The 20737-nt window shown below is 55.8% G+C and overlaps 1 protein-coding gene across 1 annotated transcript; it reads right to left on the bottom strand.

Moving 5' to 3' along the window:
• Positions 1-285: 285 nt before the first annotated feature.
• On the bottom strand, positions 286-20648 carry RNF115 (ring finger protein 115). Its single transcript, XM_059832300.1, has 9 exons — positions 20556-20648; positions 10229-10287; positions 9063-9114; positions 6160-6371; positions 5564-5635; positions 5309-5381; positions 3381-3474; positions 1940-2055; positions 286-1794 (listed from the first exon to the last, which is right to left on the bottom strand). Exons 1-9 carry the CDS (start codon positions 20646-20648, stop codon positions 1663-1665), a joined length of 903 nt encoding a protein of 300 aa, XP_059688283.1. The 3' UTR covers positions 286-1662.
• Between the last annotated feature and the right edge of the window lie 89 nt (positions 20649-20737).

The following is a 20737-nucleotide window of genomic DNA, read 5'->3' as shown; positions in this document are numbered from 1 at the left end:
CCCCGGTCTCCTTCCCGGGGAAGGAGGGAGGGACGGGGGCAGCGTGTCCCCGGCGGGGCGGGGGGTGTCGGGGTATCGTCCCCCCAGTCCCGGAGGATCAGACTTGCCGGCAGCCGCGGTGCGAGAAGGGACAACGCCGACGCCTGAGAACACCGCCGACGCCTGAGAACACCGTCCCACCGCGGGTCACCGCTCCCCAGCCCACCTTGGGGCTCAGCTGCTGACCTCCAGCACCGGAATAAGAATTTTTCTCCCCAGAAAGGCCCTTTACAGACACCCCACGAGGTTGTTTCCATCCCCCTTGTCCTCCGACAGCCCCCCCGAGCTCCTCAGCCACCTCTTTCAGCCCCAACAATCTTTCTCCACGTCTCATCTTCTTTATAAAGGCCTTTATTTGACTTAATAGCAAACAAAACACTAGTTTAAATCGAGTGTACGTAGTACACTGTTTACAGCAATGAAGCGGCAACATGTTTAGACGCGACCTCCCTCTCCCTCCCGCCCGCTGCCAGGTCGAGCCGGGGGTTTAAATGTTGGTTTAGTGGGTGCCGTAAGCACAGACGTTATGGGGACGATAAAAACAAGAAGTCAAACACGGATGAAATGTTACAGCAGTGTGGGGGGGGGAAATAAAACAAAGAAAAAAAAAATTGGCCAAAATAAAGAGATTCTCTTAAAGTTACCGGACTAAGGGAGAATTAAGATTGCGTGTTAAAACACTGAGGAATCGGCCGTTAAAATGGCTCTGCACAGTTAGGTCTGTTTTCCTAGAGGATGCCTTTAATGTGGTCCATATGATACAAGCCAGCTAAGGATCCTAAACGACTCACGGGGGGGACGGGGTGGGGCAGACCTGGGGGCACAGGCACGTGGAGAAGGGCCAGAAGAGAACCCCAAACAAACAAACAAAAAGTCCACGACAAGACAGAAAACGCTGCTTGGTGCATTCCTGTTCCCAGACCCGGGGGGCTCCTGCGCGTCCCGAGCGAAGGTCTCTCCGCCAGCGCGGCTCGGGAAGAGCTCCGGGGAGCCTCCGCTGCCTCCAGCTTCGCCTCGCCCTTGAGAAAACCTAAAACGCTATTTTATAGACACTGTCACTTGAATTCGAGAGAGGAGGGAGGGAAAAAAACCAAACCCTCCTGGATTCGATCCCTCCCAGGCGGTTCGAGGGGCAGGGGAAGGGGTCAGAGGAAGGAAGTCCAAAAATCTTCTCCCTTCCATCCCCTCCTTTACTACAAGGAGCACCGCAACGGGGGACGCTTCCCCCACCTTCACAGCTCTTTGCCGGGGTGGGGGGACGCGGAGGAGGCTGCAGGAGAGATCTCGGGACCCAGGCGGGGTCTCCCCAAACCTCCCTGCGCCGGCTCACCCCCCCGTCAAAGGGGCCGCGTTTGAAGTAAAGGTTTCACAAGTATAAAATCAAGTCAAATCACTCAAAAGACTCTGAATTTAGGACTAAAGAGGCGATTCCAATGGAGATGCGATTCGCTCGGAGATGCTAGTGTAACGTTTCAGGAAAAAAGACAGCACTCGTTGCAGTAATACCACAGGGTGGGTTCCCTCCCCTGCCCTATATTTCCTGCTACTCTTTTTTTGTTGTTGTTTGAATTATAATACAATGTACATCCGTAGTAACGATGCTCCGGCCAGAGCCCCCGAGCGTCAGAAAGTCCATCGATCGTGTAGTTGGCTTTCGCTGCTAAAGCTGTTACTCGCTGAGGCCTCGGGGTTTTGCGTTTGCCGAGTCGAATCTTCCCCTTTTAAGCTCTTCCTGCACACCGGACACGTGTCGTGCTGCAAGAGAAAGGCGGGAGCTTCAGGGAAATGCCACGCGGATGGCTGCTTTACCCGGATGGTTTCACCCCATGGGACACGCAGGGCTTGGCTCGGAGACGGGGCGTCTCTCGGAGCCCCCAGAGCCACGGTCGCAGGCTCTTACCAGCTCTAACCACGGCACGATGCAGTTGCTGTGGAAGAAGTGATTGCACGGTAACTGCCGGACTTGCTCCGCTACTGTGTAGTCCTCTTTGCACACAGGACACTCCAAACCCGTATCTGGAAGAGACGGACAGAGCGAGGAGGGTGAAGCGGGCAGCTTTAGCTCTCCGGGAACACCAACTCCCGTCTTTACAAGCCAGGGTACGTCCGCATATACGGCCTACTGGGGAGGGCGGCATTCAGCAGCCGGGTACCAAAGAAATTCCTTACGTTCTCTGCATACGACTGGCAACAAAAAAAAATAAATCAAACTAAGGGTATTTTAGCCGAGTCCTGCCAAAACTCCCTCGCCCAGAAGGAGGGCAGTTTTGCAAGGCCGGCGGGGGATGCTTCCATCGCACATCCTCCTCCGCAAGAGCCCGGCAGGCCGCTGCGCGCCATCGACTGCGAGAGACGGCAAAAACCCCATCTCTCCCTTTGTACCAAGCCCGTAACGCCAGCGCAGATGTCCCGGCCGCAAGCAGCGGGGAGTCCCAGCTCCCAGCCTCCCTCGACTGCCAGGCTGCACGGCCCGAGCTCTGTCAATCCAAACAGAGCATTACAACATGGAAATTCAGATGCTTCTTGGCTTCCCAGGCAAGAAGAAGAGACATGGGTGTATAAAAAGCACCAGACAAAACATCTGTTGTGGAAACAGCTTTTCTAATCAAACAGTTTGTCTTAATGGAGCATTTTAGTTTCCAGTAATAGAGCAGCTCGGAGGGAAAGGGATCCTTTGAGCAGCCTTCGGAGACAGCCTTCCGCAAACGCGGGGAGAAAAATCCCCGGGATGAGCTAATTGTGAAACCATAAACGTTACGAGAAACCCACAGGCCTGTGCTGCCGGCTGCGCCGCAAGAACCTGCGAGTCTTACACGGCCTTTCCAGAGGAGTTGGGCAGGAATACGTCCAGAGCCTCATCAACCAGCCCTGCTGCGAGGAGCCAGTTGGAAAGGGAAGAAAGCAAGACGCCAAGCCCAGCCCTAACGAGGCCATAAACAACAGCACAAACAGAAGATTTTAGGAGAAGGTAAAGCCATCAGGGGTTTGGTACGCCAAAAAGGCAGCGCTTGGGGACTGCGCCAACGCTGCGGAACGAAGGAGGTCTTTGCTGATGGCCCGAATTGGCGGAGATCTGGGAGTCCCAGGAGGACGGAACACCAGAGATGAGAGGAGGAGCAAAGCTCAGGATCTCCTGAGCTGGAAGACACGGGTGTTTCCAGCCCGAGTCTGGGCAGTAAGTCAGGAGGACGGCGCAGCGCTGCCTTCTACCCTCCCGCATCAGCCAGGGAAGCACAAGGACACAGCGAAGAGGCTGAGCCTTAGCCGAGGGAGCTCAGGACGCGTACGTCAAAGCATCAGGAGATGAGTGACATCGGACACTGGCGACTGATTTCACCTACCGACTTGTTCCTGAGTTACTGTCACTGTCGGGAGAGATGAGATCTTCTCTTTGTCGGCTGGAGGCGGTCCCGTGTTTTCCAACTGCCCCAAGAGCTGTGGAGAAGAAAACATGCTGTGCGCAGGAGCAGGGACGCGGCTCTGCCATGCAGAGCATCGTCGTACAAACACGGAGAGCACCACGTCCCAAAAGCAGACAGCCAGGCAGGAGCAGCCCAGCACAGGCTGTCCCTGGCGACGTCTCTGACCTGGTCCTAAAGCCCCTGAAGTGACCGTCGTCGCCGGCTTCCCCGACGGGCCGTGTCGGGGCTCCCTCGCCAGAAACATTCCTGTCACCCAACCCTAGGAGCAAGCTCGGGCCATTTCATCCTAGCTTAGATATTCAGCGCACAGGTTCCCTCTGCTGCAGCAACGTTTTTGGTGTTGAAACCTTACTTTTGTGCCTCCAATCTTGACAATCCCACTTCTAACATCATTGCCCTCCAGATATTTTCTCTTGCAAGAACAGCTGGGAGACTGAAGGGCCTGGGTGGGAAGGGAGACGCGGCCACGGACATGGGAGAGGGTGCTAAGGTACTCCTGGAGTATTTTGAACTGAAAGGGCATCGGCAGAGATGTTTTCAGAAGGGGAAGAACCTCGTACTGCGGAAACAAGGGAGACAGAGCACCTTCTGCCTCTCCCAAGACTTGACCTGGGTGTTAGGAGGAAGGAGGAGACCTCCCAGGGCCACAAAGAGAAGCCGCTTTAGTGGCGTACTGCCACAAACCAAGCAGCCGTACCAAAGCCTGCGCTCCCGCGGGTCTGTATCTCCTGCGCGGGGTCTCCGACATTTAACATGAGCCGAGCTCGAGCTGCAGTGACGGTGCCGACAGCACCTCTTTCCCAGTGTTATAGTTTCATGACTCATAGGAATTTTATACTGTTAAGACCTAGATTCACCTGGCAATCAGCTCAAATGGGTTCAAGCACGGTCAGGGAGAGCGCAGAGAAGCATTTGTAGGAACCTCATTTAACTCTGAAGGCCACGCTAAGATGCCTGGGATGACACGACACCCCGGGATGGGCAGGGCTGCTGCTCCAGACCCAGCGGAGAGCCGAGCGGAGCCGCGTATCCGGCCCGATCCGAACTGCGACGCCAACCCCACCTCACTGCGCTCGCCGGGGCTCGCTCTGCTCTGCTGGGTGTGGGGTGGGAGGAGGAAGGTGCTGTCTCCGAGCGGCCATGTGGGCTGCAGACTCATTTTAGGAAGCGGTGAGTAAGGCGGGCGAGACGGGCGTGTGATGCAGGCTGGGAAGCCGGGGGCTAGTTATGAATGGCAGCAGATGGCTTTGCCAGGCGCTTTCGGGAGGTGTCAGCACGACAACAGCAGCCAAATTAGCTCTCAGTACAGCATCCGTCTGCTCTTCCCATCCCAGTGATGCCAACACCCTGGAAGAGACTGTTTGTGGACGGAGGCTGGACACCCCCGATCCTCAAAGGAGCCAGACAATGCTTCCAGGGAGCGGGAGCGGACTCAGCTCATCCCTCCACAAACCACAGGGGGAAATGGCTTACAGCTGCAAATTGCTAAATTTGGTGAGAGATCCGGGGCTGACGCTGGAGATTTTCATCTCTGGCCTCTGCTGAGGCCGTTGCAAGGCACCTGCAAGCCTTGCACCACACGTGGCTTGACAAAGAGGAGAACTAAGATACTGTATTTCCACAGGAGTAACGTCCGACCCCTGCTCCTAGACCCTCTGAAGAGGCAGGGCACAAGCAGCCATCAAGCCAGAGACCGATGGTCTGCTCCTAGTCCTCACCCGAAACCCCGGCCTCGTCTCCAGCCATGGGACTGACCGGAGCGGAGCACAAAAATTCCGAGGCACAGATCAAAGCCCAGGCCAGCCAGCTCGGGCCCTTCTCCGCCCAGGCACATACGAGGGTCTTACCTGGGTGACAATAGCATCCAGGCCGCTCTGTCCCCACGCATAGTCCCCAGGATTCGAGTGCAGCATCCCACTCCTGCGGACGGGAGCAGAGTCACGGAAGCCATTTCACCCACCCCAAACCAGCCCCGAGGTTTGCAGGGTCCTCCCAGAGAAGCCAGGCTGGGGAGAGGGAGCTCCCGGGCACCAGACCACGGCTGTTTACTGGTGTGGAGGGCCGTGATCAAAGCCACGGTCGAAACCACGCTTGCCACTCACCAGGAAAAAGGGTGCTGTGAGCCAGGAATCGCTGAGTTTGCAAAAAACCCTGCAAAGATCTGCTGTATTATTCTAAAGAGGGAGGAATCACAAGAGAAAAAAAGAACAAGTTGAGCAAACAAATAAATGGCAGCAGCAACAGTTTAGCAAGAACGGGCAGCAAAACACGAAATACGGCTCCGATCGATGGTAGCCACGTTGTTGCAAGACTCACACCTAGGTAAATCTCTGCAGAAGGGCGAGCCCTGAGACAGAGGCACAGCGCGAAGGAACAGGGGATGCTAACTCATCAGAGTGTGGGAGGGCTGGGAGAAGGAGAGGAAATGACTTGAGTTTCCCAAGCACTGACTCGTTTCCCTGTGGTGAGGGTTGGCACCGTTACAGGCAAAACCCACCTTTCCCACCACGCAGCTTCGATTCGTGCCGAGGGGGACGAAGGGTAGAGCATCTGATGTGAAAAACCTGCGTTTTCGGGGTCCAAGGGTCACCTACCACAAGTGCCAGGGTCCCATTTCATCAGGTTTCTCCCCGAGATCCCACATTTTTTCCGCTGGTGGGGGAGGGAGACGCTTCCAGGGGGTAACTTCGGCACTTACCCTTCAATAGCAGGAGACCTGTCGGGGCGGGAGCTGCCCCGGGATCTGTACCGCCGCGTCATGGGCAATCGCGGGGGTCGGCTTGGTCCCCAGAGGTCGGCGTGGGCTTGGTGGCCCCTCTCGTTGTCCCTGCTGTCTTGATCCAGTGAGCTGCTACTCAGAAAGGGTCTGAAGTCGGGAAAGAACATTGTGTGGTCCAAATGGTCCCAAAGCTGGGGGGAGAAAAGGGGAGACACAAACCACACACAGCTCCGTCACTAATCCCGGTGACTCCGCTGCCAGCACGGAGGCAGGGAAGTCCACCTCGACAGAAGCGACTGAGCAAATTCATATGGTTACCATGGCTCCCAGAAAAAAGTCTGGCAAAAACACTTAATTATAGCCCAAACTAATCAGATGTACCACCCCCAGGAAGACCAACACGTCAGCTCTTTCCTGCTACGTACAGATCCCAACAACATATATTTTGTTAAGCCACCCCAGGGCACTGTGAGGGTTGGTCTCTCTCTCTCTCCGAGGGCTGGGATTTGAGGAGAGATAATGCTGGACACCCCGGCCCCACGTCCATGGGCTCACTGAGTGCTCTGGGTCCTCACAACCACAGGTGGCAAACGGATGTAGCCAAAAGAGCCGAAGCACAGCCCCGAGAAGGAGGGTTCGTGTCTCTGGTTGCGTCCTCCGGTTCAGTGTACCCGACACAGCAGGACAGAGCGACGCGAAATGGCCGATAACGAACGGTCTTGCACACGTAAAGCTGTGTTGCGGGGTCCGTCCACACAAGTAAAGCCGTCTCCTGGTTCTATCGCAGCTCTACCGGCTGCTGGTGGTGCAAAAACCCACCTGCTCCTTGACCAAGTCAAAATGCCAGCTCTGAGCCTGTCCAAGGGCAAGCAGGGACACAAATCAAGAGCTGCTGGGGGTCACCCATGGGTCTCTGCAGAGCTCCTGGCTACACGCCCCGCCACGGGCTGCCAGCCTGCAGAGGAACCGGAGGGTGCACGAAAACACCCAGGCACCCGGAGCAAGGCATCCCCATCCCGAGCCACAGCTCAGAGCCGAGAGCCCCCTCGGCCACCCTCTCCGGCAAAACCCACTTGGTTTTATTCCTTCTGCGATTCAGATCGCCCACAGCTTAAAGTAACAGCTGAGGAGGGCACTGAAGATTCATGATGTGGGTTTATGAAAAATAAAATTCGTAGGACACGACAAAACAAGGAGCGTCAGACAATAAACCCTCCGTGTGCCACGTGGGGGCAAGCTGCTGCTCACGCTCGATCCGCCCGGGCCGGGCCCCGCGCTGCAAAAGTGATATTCGAAGGAGCAATGCCCTCGGATTTGCTGCGGGAATGAAATGCTACAGAGCGTAACACGAGGGCTGCTCCTTTCTTATTTGTGCTAGACCCTCATCATGCGTTATGACACGATCAGAGCGGTTTAATTTCCATTTCGCACCAAATTAGCTCACTTTACAAGTCTCTTGCATTCAATCCGGTATTGGAGGAAAGGGAGAAGTCAAGTTTATGACCTGTTCTCTGAATTAATACCCCGCAGACAGAGTTTTGCTTGTTCTCCTGCTGGTTATGATCAAGATAGAGCTCTGCCTGCCTGCAGCCACACTGCTGAGAGAAGACTTTCATTTATTATTAATCCTAAAAGCCATTTAAATTTACATAGCGCCTTTCATGCAGAGGCATCCCAAAGCTCTTTGTAAACCGACACACGGGCTATAAGACGCGATCACTTTATCGTGCTGAAACACGGGCATTTCTGGGATACGGCGCTGGGGAGGAGCAACATAAAGGCAACGGTTTTGTTCAGGAGACAAATGGATCCAGCTGAAGAGGAGGGGAGGAGAGGCAAACCAGCCGTACGCGGGGAGCGTGGAAGCAAACAGGAGGGATCCAGATCGGAAACACAAAGCTGTAGAGGAATTTCAGCTATTTGGTGACCCTGCTTCTGGCACTGAACCGAGTGGCTTTGCTGCCGCACATGAAGGAAGGCTCAGCAACAACACAGACCCCCAAATCCACCTGGGGACAGTCCTGGCCGATGAGCCGTGACTCAGGACATCGGGGAGCTCTCCTGGCAGGACCGAGGAACAGCTAAAACTCCTCAGTAACGGAGCAAACGACTAAGCTGATCTCTGAGCAAGGTCTGCTGGCAGAGGAGACGCATAGAAATTTTATTTTCATCTGTTTTACACAGCTCAGCTGAACTCCTGAAGGGAAGTAGAGCCCTGAGGAACGGAGCCTGCGACCAGAGCCTACAGCCGCCCTTCCTTCCCCAGGGTCTGGAAGAGGAGCTGCCGCCACAGCCACGAGCCCGGGGTGACTCAGGCCGCAGCACGAACTCAGGGCGCGTATTCGCGGAGCTCAACTCAGGCTGTCGGCACGTGCCCAGCTGTTTGAGACTTTAGGTAATGGGGTAAGAAAAGACGCTGCCAGCCCCCGCTGCCCAACAGCCCCGGCTCTGAGGTCCACGCAACTGAATTACAAGACACGGACTTTATTAGGAGTTTGGACTTTTTAGAGTTGCATTTCTGGTAAAACTCGCAGCAGCAACGAGCAGGGTGGAAAGGGCAGTCAGGAAACACCCTTCCCGGCTGGCTGAGCATCACCGACACATGTCCCAGCATCTGCCAGCACCAGGGGCCAGGGATTCTTTCTAGCATCCTTCTTTTCCTGCCCTGCCCAGTGAGCAAATCTCTGGCGGGTCTCAACCCCGGCAGTGTCAACAGTCTCCTCAAAATTTGCCAAGTTCCTAAAAACCCTTAGGAAGATCAGCTGTCCTTCTTGCAAGGCAGTAAGTGAAGATGCCTTCACGTACTGCACCCAGAGCCAAGACTGAAAACCTCTTCATGGCTACAGTTAAAAAAAAAAAAAAGGCAAGACAGCAAAACTCACCTCTGCAAACTGTGTGGATGGGCTGTCGTCTATGCCGCTGCCATCTAGAAAACTGGAGAAAAACAGGCGAGTGAAAGCAGGTCACCCCTCCAGAAATCAGCTCCCCTTCTGGGGTTAAATACAGATGGGAGCTCATGTGAGCAAGACAGTCCCAGTGTGGTCTGAGAGAGAAAAGGATGAGCAAACAGAGCCTGCCTGTGTGAACGCAGCGGAATAATTCCTAGGGACAGAAAAGGACTGTTAAAATTAAAAGGCCTGTGTACGTGCCAGCCCACTACGCACCACCTGACCGTGGAAGAAACCTGGTTTCTAACCATCCGGACTCTGGAAGAGCCTCCTGTGAGGAGGCATTTGAGATGGAGCATCGTCGTTCTGCAAAGGGGATCGTGTGCTAAGTGCCCCAGAGGACCCCTCCAGTCTTGCCTTAAGTGACGGGTATACACCTATATTTAAGCAGAGGACGTAGCGGGACATTAAGTCATCTCCCCGGTGACATCTGGCCCCAGATTCCTGCTGTGGCAAGTCTCAGATAGCACGTAATCACTGCCGCCCTTTCATCTCGCCTGCCCCCAACCCAAATAAAGCAGTTTTCTCAGCAATTACTCAAGACCAAATATAGTAAGTGCTGAACAGGCACCATTTTGGATCTCTAATTTGCAGGCAGCGTGTCCTGCTGGGTGGCCAACGACCAAATCCTCAAGAGAAAAGGTATTTCTTTCCCTCTTGGCCTGAGCTGTGGGACCGGAGAGGTGGTCAGGAGACTGAGCCGGGGCCAACAGAGGAAAAAAGAAAGGTCACCGAGATTCAAGCTTGATTCCTAAAAAAAATAATGCTTTTTGCTCTAATAGACCAAAGAAACAGTCCTCAAAAACCTGCAAGCGCTTTTGTTCACAGGACTTTGTACAGCCTTAATTCAAAACTCCCACTTCTTGGAAGTCTTCCCCAAAACCCTCCACGGGCTCTAGCATGAGACCGATGGCCACTTGTATTTTCAGTCTCATCAGGAATTAAGTCCAAATTCACACGAATACTTAAGCTTTTCTTTTGCACTCCTTATTTTATCCTTGTCGTCCACAGCTTTTAGAGGCTTTACGCCAGGCATCTTACAAACCCAGAAGAAATGCAAGCGTGTGGTAAAACAAACGGTGCATCGATGTGTACGTTACCTGGAATCATCTGTGACTTCTTCAATAAAGCCAGATTCACATCTTGGGCAAGTGTACTCCTGGAGAGACAGAGGAAACTGGGTTTAGCGGCCAAGCACTTAGCGCCATTTCAGGAAAAAGACAGAGCTCGAAAAGTTACACGCCAGGAGTCTAAGGCACTCTGGAAGACCAGAGTTTCGGTTTCATTATGGGGATTTCAAAGCCCGGTGGTTACAGCAGATATTATTAACCTCAGCTGACAATTGTGGAGCAGAAAAACGCCCTTATCAAGATCACACAAGGTTAAAGGTGGACCAAAGAAAAATAAATTAAAAAAACCCAACACACCTACAGCCTCAAGCCTGTCCAGGTAATGACACTTAAGAAAAGAGCCATTTACAAGCCTGCTGCAAAGCACCAGGAGCTCTGCTAACCGGCTCGGACAAGGCCGGTTCCCAGCCCCAGTGACGGGAAGCGAGTCACTTCAATTAAACTGGTGTCGGAAAGCCGACGAGCTGCTGGTAACACGGCTCCGACGTGGAGCTGGATTTCCTGCCACTCGCACCGCAGGGAAGACGGCTCTCGCCGGGAACTTACAGAGATGCTCTGCAATTATCAGAGTTAGAAAATAAATATTTTTTATTTTGTCCCCCCTCCTTTTTCCCCACGCCATTTTCATCAACAGGGACTCCATACATACGCCAGGCTCGCCGGCTATTGACCACTGATACCACCTCTGCCCGCTGCTCCGTCCTCCCCTCGAGCACACCTTTACCAAGTGAATGATTTGGACTGCAGAGAAGCGAACACACAGCCCTGGGGCTGCTTTCCCCGGCACATCACCTGGATAAAAAGCAGCTCCTCCCAAGGCCACAAAACCCCAACCCAAAAGGCTCAAACACGCACCTCTGCCACTGCCGGCCCCCTCCGAGCCTGCCTGCCAGCCGAGGTGCTGCCAGACCAGTAGCGAGGTGCTGGTCACCAGCAAAGCAGGATGGAGGTGGATGGGTTTGCTCTGCGGCTGCAAAGCTTTTAGGGATGGGAGAGAGGGAACTGGATAATCCAGAGGCTTCCCTGCTCTGGGATATGCTGCTAGGGCCATCAAAGCAGGATCTGCTGCAGGGAGAAGATAAGAAGAAGCCAGGCTGGGCAGACGGACAGACAGACGTGCACAGCCAGACCATGTGGCACGGAGAAGAGGCACCTCTGGGTCCACCCTGCAGCAGTCCCCTGAACTTGGGACCCTACGGGCACCTCCCATCACCTCCCTTATCCATAAGGAGGGGGAAAACCTCCCGTGGCTCCTCTGAACTCCTCAGCCCACGCTCATCTGGGGCTACAGGAGTGCTAGATCTGCGTAAACGGGGGGAAAAGCCGCCATCCAGCCTCCCCACTGCCAGCCCTCCTGAAAACCAGCCAAAGGAGAAAAATTCAGATCTCCCCTGCGCTTCCTCGGCCCCCCACAGCGTTACCGAGCAGGGACACCCCTGCCCAGGGGCAAAGACGGACACAGGGAATGTCGGCCAGGGCTTGCACCGGCAGGGAAAGGGAAGGGCTCCGTTCTCACGACTACATCGGCGCAGCAACACCCCTTTGCCAGCTATTTATCCACCAGGAGAAACAAAAGGAGAGCATCCTCGCCAGCCTTCACCTGAGATAGGGGCACATCCAGCTGCGCAACCACACGGCGATCCCGGCTTCGGCACCGGGGAGCGGAAGAGCTGCTCACAGGGAACCGTGGAGGCAGCTGGAGCTTTTAGGAGCAGTGGGGAAGATTTCTTTAGAGGAGAAAAGTTTCTCTGTTTTCATTGCGAGAGGCCTCGTTTTGTCCCAGAGCTGTGGATCAGCTTCAATTTAGGGCAAAACATTGCCAAAACCAAAAAGCACCCCCGAATCCTCCCTCCCCAGCCCGTCCCACTGCAGGAGACGGAGCGCTCCCAAATCCCACGCTCTGGGCAATGATTTTCCAACCCATGATTTGTGGGGTCTCTGGTCAAAATTAAAGCCTCCTGATAAGAGTCTTGCTTTCTTTACTCACGCTTCCCACACCACGGATAAAAACCCTGTCAGCGTCCCGTGAGCCACAGCCTCGAGCCCTTGGTACCGAATCCTGCCACCTAGACCTGGAGCGTGACGAGGAAGAGGAAAGAAAAGACAAGACACCCAAGCCAGCGGCACAGCAGTTGCTCCACACAGCCCAGCCCCTCCTTTGAACTCCCAACGCCCCGTCGAGCTCGAGGACCGATCGAATTCCCGGAGCAGCGTTACCAGAGCTGGGGCGCAGGTGAGGCATCTCCCAGCCCTGTAACACAACGCCTTTGCGGAGGCAGCTCCAAATTCACCCACGTCTTTTTTTGCTTTCGTGAAACGCAAGCTTCGTCTTCCCGTCCCCTGTCACCGTACAGCTCCGTATCATTTTCCCACTGAGTCTGTATTTCCCTGGGAATAGCACATAAGCCCTCTAGACACCTCAATTAATCTCATTTTGCTTTTTTCCCCCGAAGCAAAGCATCAGCTGGCAGTATTTACCAGGTGCTGTTCTTACGCAGGGGCACCTCGCTTGCCAGCTGGAGCGGCTTCAGAGATGGAGCAGAGTGCGGTGGGGGGCTGCCCGCAGCGGCTTCGCTCCCAAAACGTGCGTGACACCCCAGCCTGCGACGGGAGGCCGAGCACAGGTTTTCACAAAGGCCCGTTTAGGCAGCTGAACATGCGTTATGTATTTTCAAAAGAGCTCCAGCCTTGAGTATAATGGGAACTGATGGGTGATGAGCTCTTAGAAAGGGGGAAAAAAAGAAAATCTGTCTGGGGCTTTTTCGGCTTTGCATCCGTGAACTGCAAGGCTTTTGAAAAAATCGCGTGCGTTTGAAAGAGGAACGTGCGTTGCTCGGTTCTGCGTAGGAGTGAATTGCGGGGCGAAATGCCACCACGGAGAGCAAGTCCGGCTGCGTGGCCGGGAAGGCGGCGGGGTACAGCACGGGCCCACCCCCGGACAAAAACTACAATACAGAGGGGAAAAAAAAAAAAGGCTCTGGGAAACGCAGAGCACTCTCAGGCGTCCCTCTTCAGAACGTTGTGTCTGAGCAGCAAATTAGAAGCGAGGAGCAGTGAATGCCTGGCGTTTCTTAAAAGTAATGAATACGTACCGAATCAAAAGCTAGGCACTAAAATACCGGGGTCAAAGAGCTCGTTTCACACTATACCACCTCATTTCACACTAGACCACCAGGCTTCAGAGCGATACCAAACCAGGAGGACGTTCTGCGCTGCCTAGAAGTCCTTCACTTAATTAATTTCCAGCATTTTCCCTGTCAAAATGACCACATTAGAAAGATTTATTATTTTTTTTTTTTAAACTTAGCAGTGGGCCGTGCCATCGGGGATGCTGCAGGTCTAATGCATTTCTGGAAGCTTTTGAACGTTTCTTTTTACGTTATAAGCTGTATGGAAATTACCAGCATCTTGCCAGAAGCTCGAATGTATAGTCAGAGCATGAAGAGATATAAAAATGGCATTTGGGATAAATAGCAACAGCGGGGAGGGAGAAGGAAACCAGAACAGACGACGGGAGGTGGGTGGGATACTGCAGAGCCATCGCATTCACGGAGCAGCACGAGCCCTTCGTCTTACCTCCCCATTTTCTGCGAGAGGTTTAGGGATGCGTCGGACAGCCCCGGCCTCTGCCGGAGCCTCCTCCCTGCACAGAAGGAGCTTGATGGGTGCACTGCATCCCAAGAACTGCCACCGTGACCCTTCCGGTGAGCACAGGGACCTCGTTCCCCGAGCAGGATCAGCAAAAGAGACTTTCCAGGCAGGAAGGACAGCACCCTATCGCTCCGACTCCCCTTCAGCCTGGTGGCCTGTGTTTCCCAGAAGGAAAATAAACCAAAATCCCACCGGGAGCCCAGTGCACCCTGCTCACAAGAGACGCACGCTCGTTAGCTAGAGGAAAGCAGCCAGATGATTTCCTAAGCAGCCAGAACTGGGTGGCACATACATGTCTAGCCTAAGTGTGTCTGTCAGGAGTGATGTTGCTAGACTTGATCCTACCTCGGGGCAGAAAGAATGGACTAGAAGGTTTTTCAGCCCCTGGTTTGGGGGTCCGTACACCCAGGCGGTCCCCACACCCTCCTTCACCCCCAAAACAGAGGGAAAGATGCAAACGCAATTCCAATTAAGAAGCAAGCGAAGCTGCGGGGCAGCAAACTGGTCTAAGTTTTGAGGTCCCCACAGAAAACTGAATTTAAAGGCTACAAAGTACCGGGAAAAGCAACGTGCAGGTTGCTTTGGTCCATCTACAGTGCCGTTTGGGTTCTCGGGCTGAGCAGGCAAAGCAAGGCGCGTGGCCAGGCTCTGGCAGAGGCACTGTTCATGCCTTTGCCCTGTTCACCGTCCCTCCCGGACCACAGCACGCCAGGAACCGCCAACTCCCCGCCGTGAGCACCCAAACACCGAGCGTCCTGTGCCATACCAACAAGGCCATCGTTGCACGGCACGTCCCTTCCGCCGCCCAGCCTGTCCTGCCGGCTCAGCGCTTTCAGCACCGTCAGCGTCTTTCCAGCTGAGGCACCAAACCCGAGCTGCTCCCAGCCACCGCGGCCGAGGGCCCGCAGTGTTAGTTTGTCACCCTCACCCGCAAGGTAGGAGTCAAACCGTCCCCTTCTCGTGTTCTCCTGGCTAATCCAGGCAGCAGCAACTTGGGAGAGGAGACACCAAAGCAAGCTGCCTGATCAGCAAGACACAGACTCCGACGAAGGAGAGAGAATCAGGCAAGCTGAGAAGTTTTCCCTGGCTCCCGCTCCATCCAGCAGCTGTGCACACTTCTACCTTGGTCGCTTGTCCTCCCCACGACGGCCGCGAGCCCGTCCCACAGCTCTAACCCTGGATCTAACTTAGCTACCTTCCCCTCTCTTCACCAGGCAGCTACGGGCAGGATAACTCAGCTCCACCACCCCAGGCTTGGGTTGACTCATTTGTCTTTGCTGAATTAAATATCCTTCCTGTAATCCCCACAGCTGCAATATTTACTCGTCTTTTAAGTACTGGGCAACATCACTCTGCACTGTCCAAACTGGCTGCACCCAAGGGGCAGCTGCTCCTTGCATTAAATAAACTATACGGTTTGCATTTGACATGCGTAAAGAGAGACACAGAGAACTGACCCTAAATTCAACACTTTAGAGCCACACAGTCAAGTTGCAGCTCACAGAACGGCTGAGCCTCACACACCTTAACCCTCAGCTGGGAAAAGACGGCTCTTACATTCTCACATGACGAAGCCGCAGCAAGATAACCTCCATGGCATCTCTTCCCCCGGCAGGATGCTGGAGCCCTCACAAGCTCCTGAGATCTGCTGTTCGGCTCTCCCGTCGTGCTGGCGCATGAGCCAGGACTGCATCTCTCACCCTTGGAGCTCAACGGCTTCTCCCCACGTCCCCACTCCTCGAGGCAGCTTATCACCTTGACACGTGTTTTTACCACCTGAGGAGTTCCCTCACGCGACGAGTCGGCCGTGGAGGCTGCGGCCAGAGGGTGTTGGGAAGCCAGAAGCATAAAGTGTCTTTAAAAGCCACTAGACAAATTCTTGGAGGATTGTGATTATTAAACCAAACAGCGCAGGTACGGTCTCCAGCTCGGGAGACGCTTCAGCGCAGGAGGGTCTAGAAGAAAGACCGCTCAGTAACCCCTCGTTTTTCACCACCTTGTCCCTAATCCCTTCCCTCTCAGAAAGAAGATCCAGGGCTCAAATGACCCAAGACAGCTAATTTTATGCAAAAAAGGTGTTGGTTATTTTTTTGAATAGAAACCATTTTGTCAAGGGAAGACAAAGCCGCTGTCACACCAGACAGCAGGTGACATCAAACGCTCTGGGACAACATCCCCCTTACCTGCTCGCTCCCGTACAAAGCCACACGCTGTCTCCTCTGCCCCAAGACCTGACCTCAGAACTTGCTGTTGCTTCTTCCCCCCGGAGCAAGGACAGGGCCCGCGGTGGGACGCAGACGAACCCTTCGCTACAAATATTAATCACATTGTCACTGGTGTTACAGACGGGGACTGTCGTATCCTAACCTTGGCTCCGTTTCAGCATCGCCACGCAGTTCATCGGCCGATTCAAGCATTATTTTGAGCTCCATCACCGAAACGCCGGACACCCGGGCAGCAGCTTTTAACCGTGCATGGCACTGGGTGGACAGTCTGTCATCCTCGGCATTCATCCAGAGCTCTTCAAGGGTAAGGAAACGTGAAGTGAGAACAGCTCCTCTCCTGGCTGGCTCCCAGCTGAGACCGCCCGGCTTCTCACCAAGGAAGGAGAAGGGGGTTCAGGCCATTTCGGCGGGGACAGGAGCCTAACGCGGATGAAACCAGCCGGCCACAGCAGGGACAAGCAGGGGGATCGCTCCAGCCTCCTCCCACCGCCTCCGGGGAGGACAGCACAGGGCCGAAACAAGCACACACGGCAGCAGTCGGCACTGCGGGAGCTGTGTCCCCGGCAGAGCTGAAATCCCTGCTCAGCTTTGCCTCTCATCCAGCCACATGTTCCCTCTCTCGGGTTTTTCCTCCCCACTTTAAAATAACAACAGATCCGCAGGGCTGCGGCCCCGTCAGGACAAGCGCCCGCTGCGCACCACGAATTGAAATAGCTGGCAGGGGATATTGTTAAACATCAGCCGGCTTCTCGGCATCAAACCGGCACTGCAATCCGGCTGCCCGGGTGGAAATCAACCCAACGGGGCCCCGTCAAAGCCCCAACCTCCCATTAACGCTACAGGCTCCTGCCGACACGGGGGCAGCCCCCGACCGCCCCGAAAGGGCCAGAGGTGACCCGTGGAGGTGCCGTCCCTGCTCGGGGCACCCACGTATCGGCGTGCGCAGGCAGGGAGCGCAGTCTACGCCACCTCTGCCCGCTCTCTGCGAGAAGACGCAGCAGCTTCACCAAGGATGACTGGTGCATCTAAAACCGACGTGCTGGGAGCCCTCGCCAGGTCCCGGCAATGGCAGTGAACGCCACGACGGTTGCGTGCTTGCTTTGAAAGGAGGTAGCGGCCCCGCACCTCTAAATCTTGCCTGATGAGCAGCGGATCCTCCTGCTCAGAGCGGGTCGGTACAGAGAACAACCTCCCAGACAGAGAAACCATCTGCAGGCGGGGTTTTAGTTTAGGTTGCCATTATCCTGGTGAAAGCAGTTAAAAGAAACAAAACACAGTGTGCTCAGCATTTGTTTTGTTTTTGCAAAGACAGGGAGAGAAGTTACTTGTCTGGGGTGAGAGAAAAAAGAGGTCGGGGGCGCGGGACCGCATCCTCGTCCCAACAAACGGGTCCAGCTTCTCCCAGTTTAGCGTTTTCGGTTTTGCAGATCCTCCCCCTTGGAGCCAGTAATTGCTCTGCTGGAGGTAAACTGAGGCACGGAGAGAGAGTTGCTGGCCCAAAAGAAACCAGTGCTGGATCAGACTGGGGTGCACACAGCCAGCGCCCATCCTGCAAGGCAGGGTGATGGCTACGAGGGGACCCTCTGAGGACTGACCAAAGGGAAGCAGCAAAAGCAATTCCCAAGGTCACCCCACTGCAACCGTGGGCAGAGCAGCCCCATAGCCACATCCTCCCCACAGCCGGGGGTTCAGGGGACACCCCTACGCCAATGGGGACACCCCTATGGGGACAGCAGCGATCCAACGCAGCGGCTGGTCAGGCCACGCTCCTCAAAGCACGTCTTAGTGCCGAGTAAAGACTGCAAAAGCCTCTCCCAGTCGAGCCGACTGGATGGGGAAGGGCATAAGGAAGTTCTGGCTACGTTTTCCTTCAAAGGATGCGATGGAACAGGTTTGGGGACGACTGACAGCAAGCGGCGTCCCCAGCAGGTCACAGGGAACCTGTCCGTCCCCGTCCCCACCCCAGGGCCAGGCCAGAAGACCTGCGATCTCTAAAGAGCAAAAATATTCATTACCGTGGCAGGCACAAGCTCCGAATAGATGTTGTAATACCCAGACTGTAACAATCTGCATTTCTAGGCCCACCAAAAGCTCTACGACGCTTATCCCTACCGAAATCCAGCCATCTCCGGAGGGGAACGAGAGCAGAGCCCAGCAGGAGAGGCAAAACAACAGCCTCCACCGAGGCCTCAACCCTGAGCTGGGTTTCTGGGTGCTCTTGAAATAGAAACTGGAGCAAGACACGCCGGGAGAGCTGGGCAAGCCATCCTCCAGGCAGAGGATGCGGCGACCTCTTTAATGCCCACGCAAAGCAGAAGGGACTTCGGGCTGCCTGGGCTGCCCATTTAGAAGCGAAGGAAACCGCTCACGGCACACCGGCTCCGAGGAAGTGAAAAACCAGCGGAGGTTTGATGTAAAGGAGTTTCATGGAGCAGGCCTGGAGTTTTACTCCCAGGACAAGCAAGAAAGATTTTTGAGGCACCAGGAAAGCCTGAGTCTTGGGGACGGACAGGGTTTGAGCAGGTTTCGGACAGTAATTCTTTTAACAAAGTAGATTTTGAAACACTGGAGGGTAAAGTGCTGAGGTCAGCAACAGATGGAAATGGTGTAAAAAGAGAGTGGAGCAAATTTTGGGAGATAGGAGGGAAGAGAAGCACCTGAAGGTGAAGCTATTGGCTCCAGAGAAGAGGAGTTGGGATGGATCTGGATGCAGATATCCGACTTCCATCCCGTCAGACGAGGATAAGCCCTGGGGGGCTGCTGGTGCCTGCAGAAGCTGGTGGCTGTGCCGGGGCCCCTCGCCCGGGCCGGGCGCAAGCGCTTTCGGGGCCTGCGTGCCCCCCTTTTGCTGCCAAGGGGCCACATCACTCCGACTGCCTGGATTTTACAGAAATCAGGGAAAGGGTCCCGGCACCTAAGGGGTCTGAGCGTGGCCTCGCTCCTGGTGACGGAGAAGGACAGGGAGGGCTCCAACACCCTTGGACAGTAAAGGAGCAGAGAAAACTCACAACTCACAGCTCAGCAATGAACTTTTGGGGTTAATGCAGCTGATAACTCCCTGCCTGCAGACCCCGGGGTGCCTGCAGGTGACAGGAGATACGGTCCCCAACCTGCGGCAGAGCAAGGACAGCTCATGAATCGGACTTGGATGTAGATGCCGCCCGTGGATAATGGCTGCGAGACGTCTCCCCTCTGTCCCACGCTGCTCAGCCAGGGAAGGACACAGGCAGCCGGATGAAGGTGGCCGCCTCGTTCACCTCCTTATTCTGCTGCCCCACATGCCAGTCCTGCCCATACCCCTTCCCAGCGTGGGCACTGGGATTATACCCACCGCCACGGGGAACACGAGCACCAGCCCAGTCCTACCCCCTCTCCCCAGTGTCCCCCAACCTCAGCAATCACAGGCCAAACCTTTCACCCCCAAAACTCCAGAACCCGTGCGAGGGGGGGGTATATCGAGGCCGCACCAGCCCAGCCCCACTTCGGGCTGCCTTGCTGAGGGATTTGCCACCTCCCTGCTCACCCCTTTGGGGATGGGGGTGTTGGGCTCCCCAGACATGGGGGACGCGGCCCCGTGGGGTTGGGGCTCGAGCTCCCCTCTCCCCCTCACCCAGAGGGACAGCAGCGACAATGAGCCCTCATGGGCTCGGTCAGGGGGTGAGAACTGGGGGTCACCCCTGGGAGGGGGCCACATACAGCCCCCCCCAGCTGCTCTCTGCAGTCTTCTGCAGGAGCATCAGCACTTCCCAAAAGGAGGAGAGGATGAGTCCTCTCCTACAGCCCTACAGATGTTGGGGTGCAGGTCAACCTGTCCTCAGACTTTTGGGGGGGTCGCCACTCTCCACACTCAGCAGGGTTGGGGGGGGCACCCTGCCCCCACAAGGTTCAGCAGGATTTGCGAGCTCAGCCCTTTCTACCAGACCTGGGGTGCGGGGGGGTCACCCTTAACCGCTGGGTTTCTGGAGAACCACCCCTTCCCCATGGGGTTTTGGGGGTCACCCCTTCCCTGCGGGGTTCAGGGAAGTCTGGGGGCACCACCCCTGCCGCCAAGGCTTTGCAGGGCGGCCCTGTTTCAGGGGGGCACCCCTTCCCCACAGGATGGGGGGCAGCCCTTCCCTGCGGGGGTCAGCAAGGGGATTTGGGGGGGGTCACCCCTGTCTGTAGGGTATGAGGGGAACACCCCTCAGAAAGGTCAGGGAGGGGATGGGGGGGTCACCCCTCTCTGCGGGGCCTGGGGGGGATAACCCCCCCAGGCTGAACCCCGGGCAGGGGTACCCGCCACGGGGAGATCTGAGGGGGGGACGGGGACGACCCCCTCAGCCCCGGGGCCGCCCTCACCGGGGGGGGGGGGGGGGCAGCGGCGCTGAGAGGCCTCAGCCTCGGCCTCCCCCCCCCCGCAGGCCCCAACCCCCGGCGCTTACCGGCAGCTTGGGGCTGACCTCCCCCTTGCAGCTGTGGCAGAAGAAGCGGTGCTGGGACACGGCGGCCGCCGCCGCCGCCGAGGCCTCCGCCATCTTCTCTCTCCCCCGCCTCCGCCGGCTCCCTGCCGTCAGTCCTCCGCCAGGCAGCGAGGCCGCGGCCCGCCGGGTAGAGCGTCAGCGGA

This window comes from Gavia stellata, chromosome 33 (genome assembly GCF_030936135.1).
Source record: "Gavia stellata isolate bGavSte3 chromosome 33, bGavSte3.hap2, whole genome shotgun sequence".
NCBI classification, from domain to species: Eukaryota; Metazoa; Chordata; class Aves; order Gaviiformes; family Gaviidae; genus Gavia; species Gavia stellata.
This window is presented reverse-complemented; position numbering and strand designations above follow the sequence as displayed.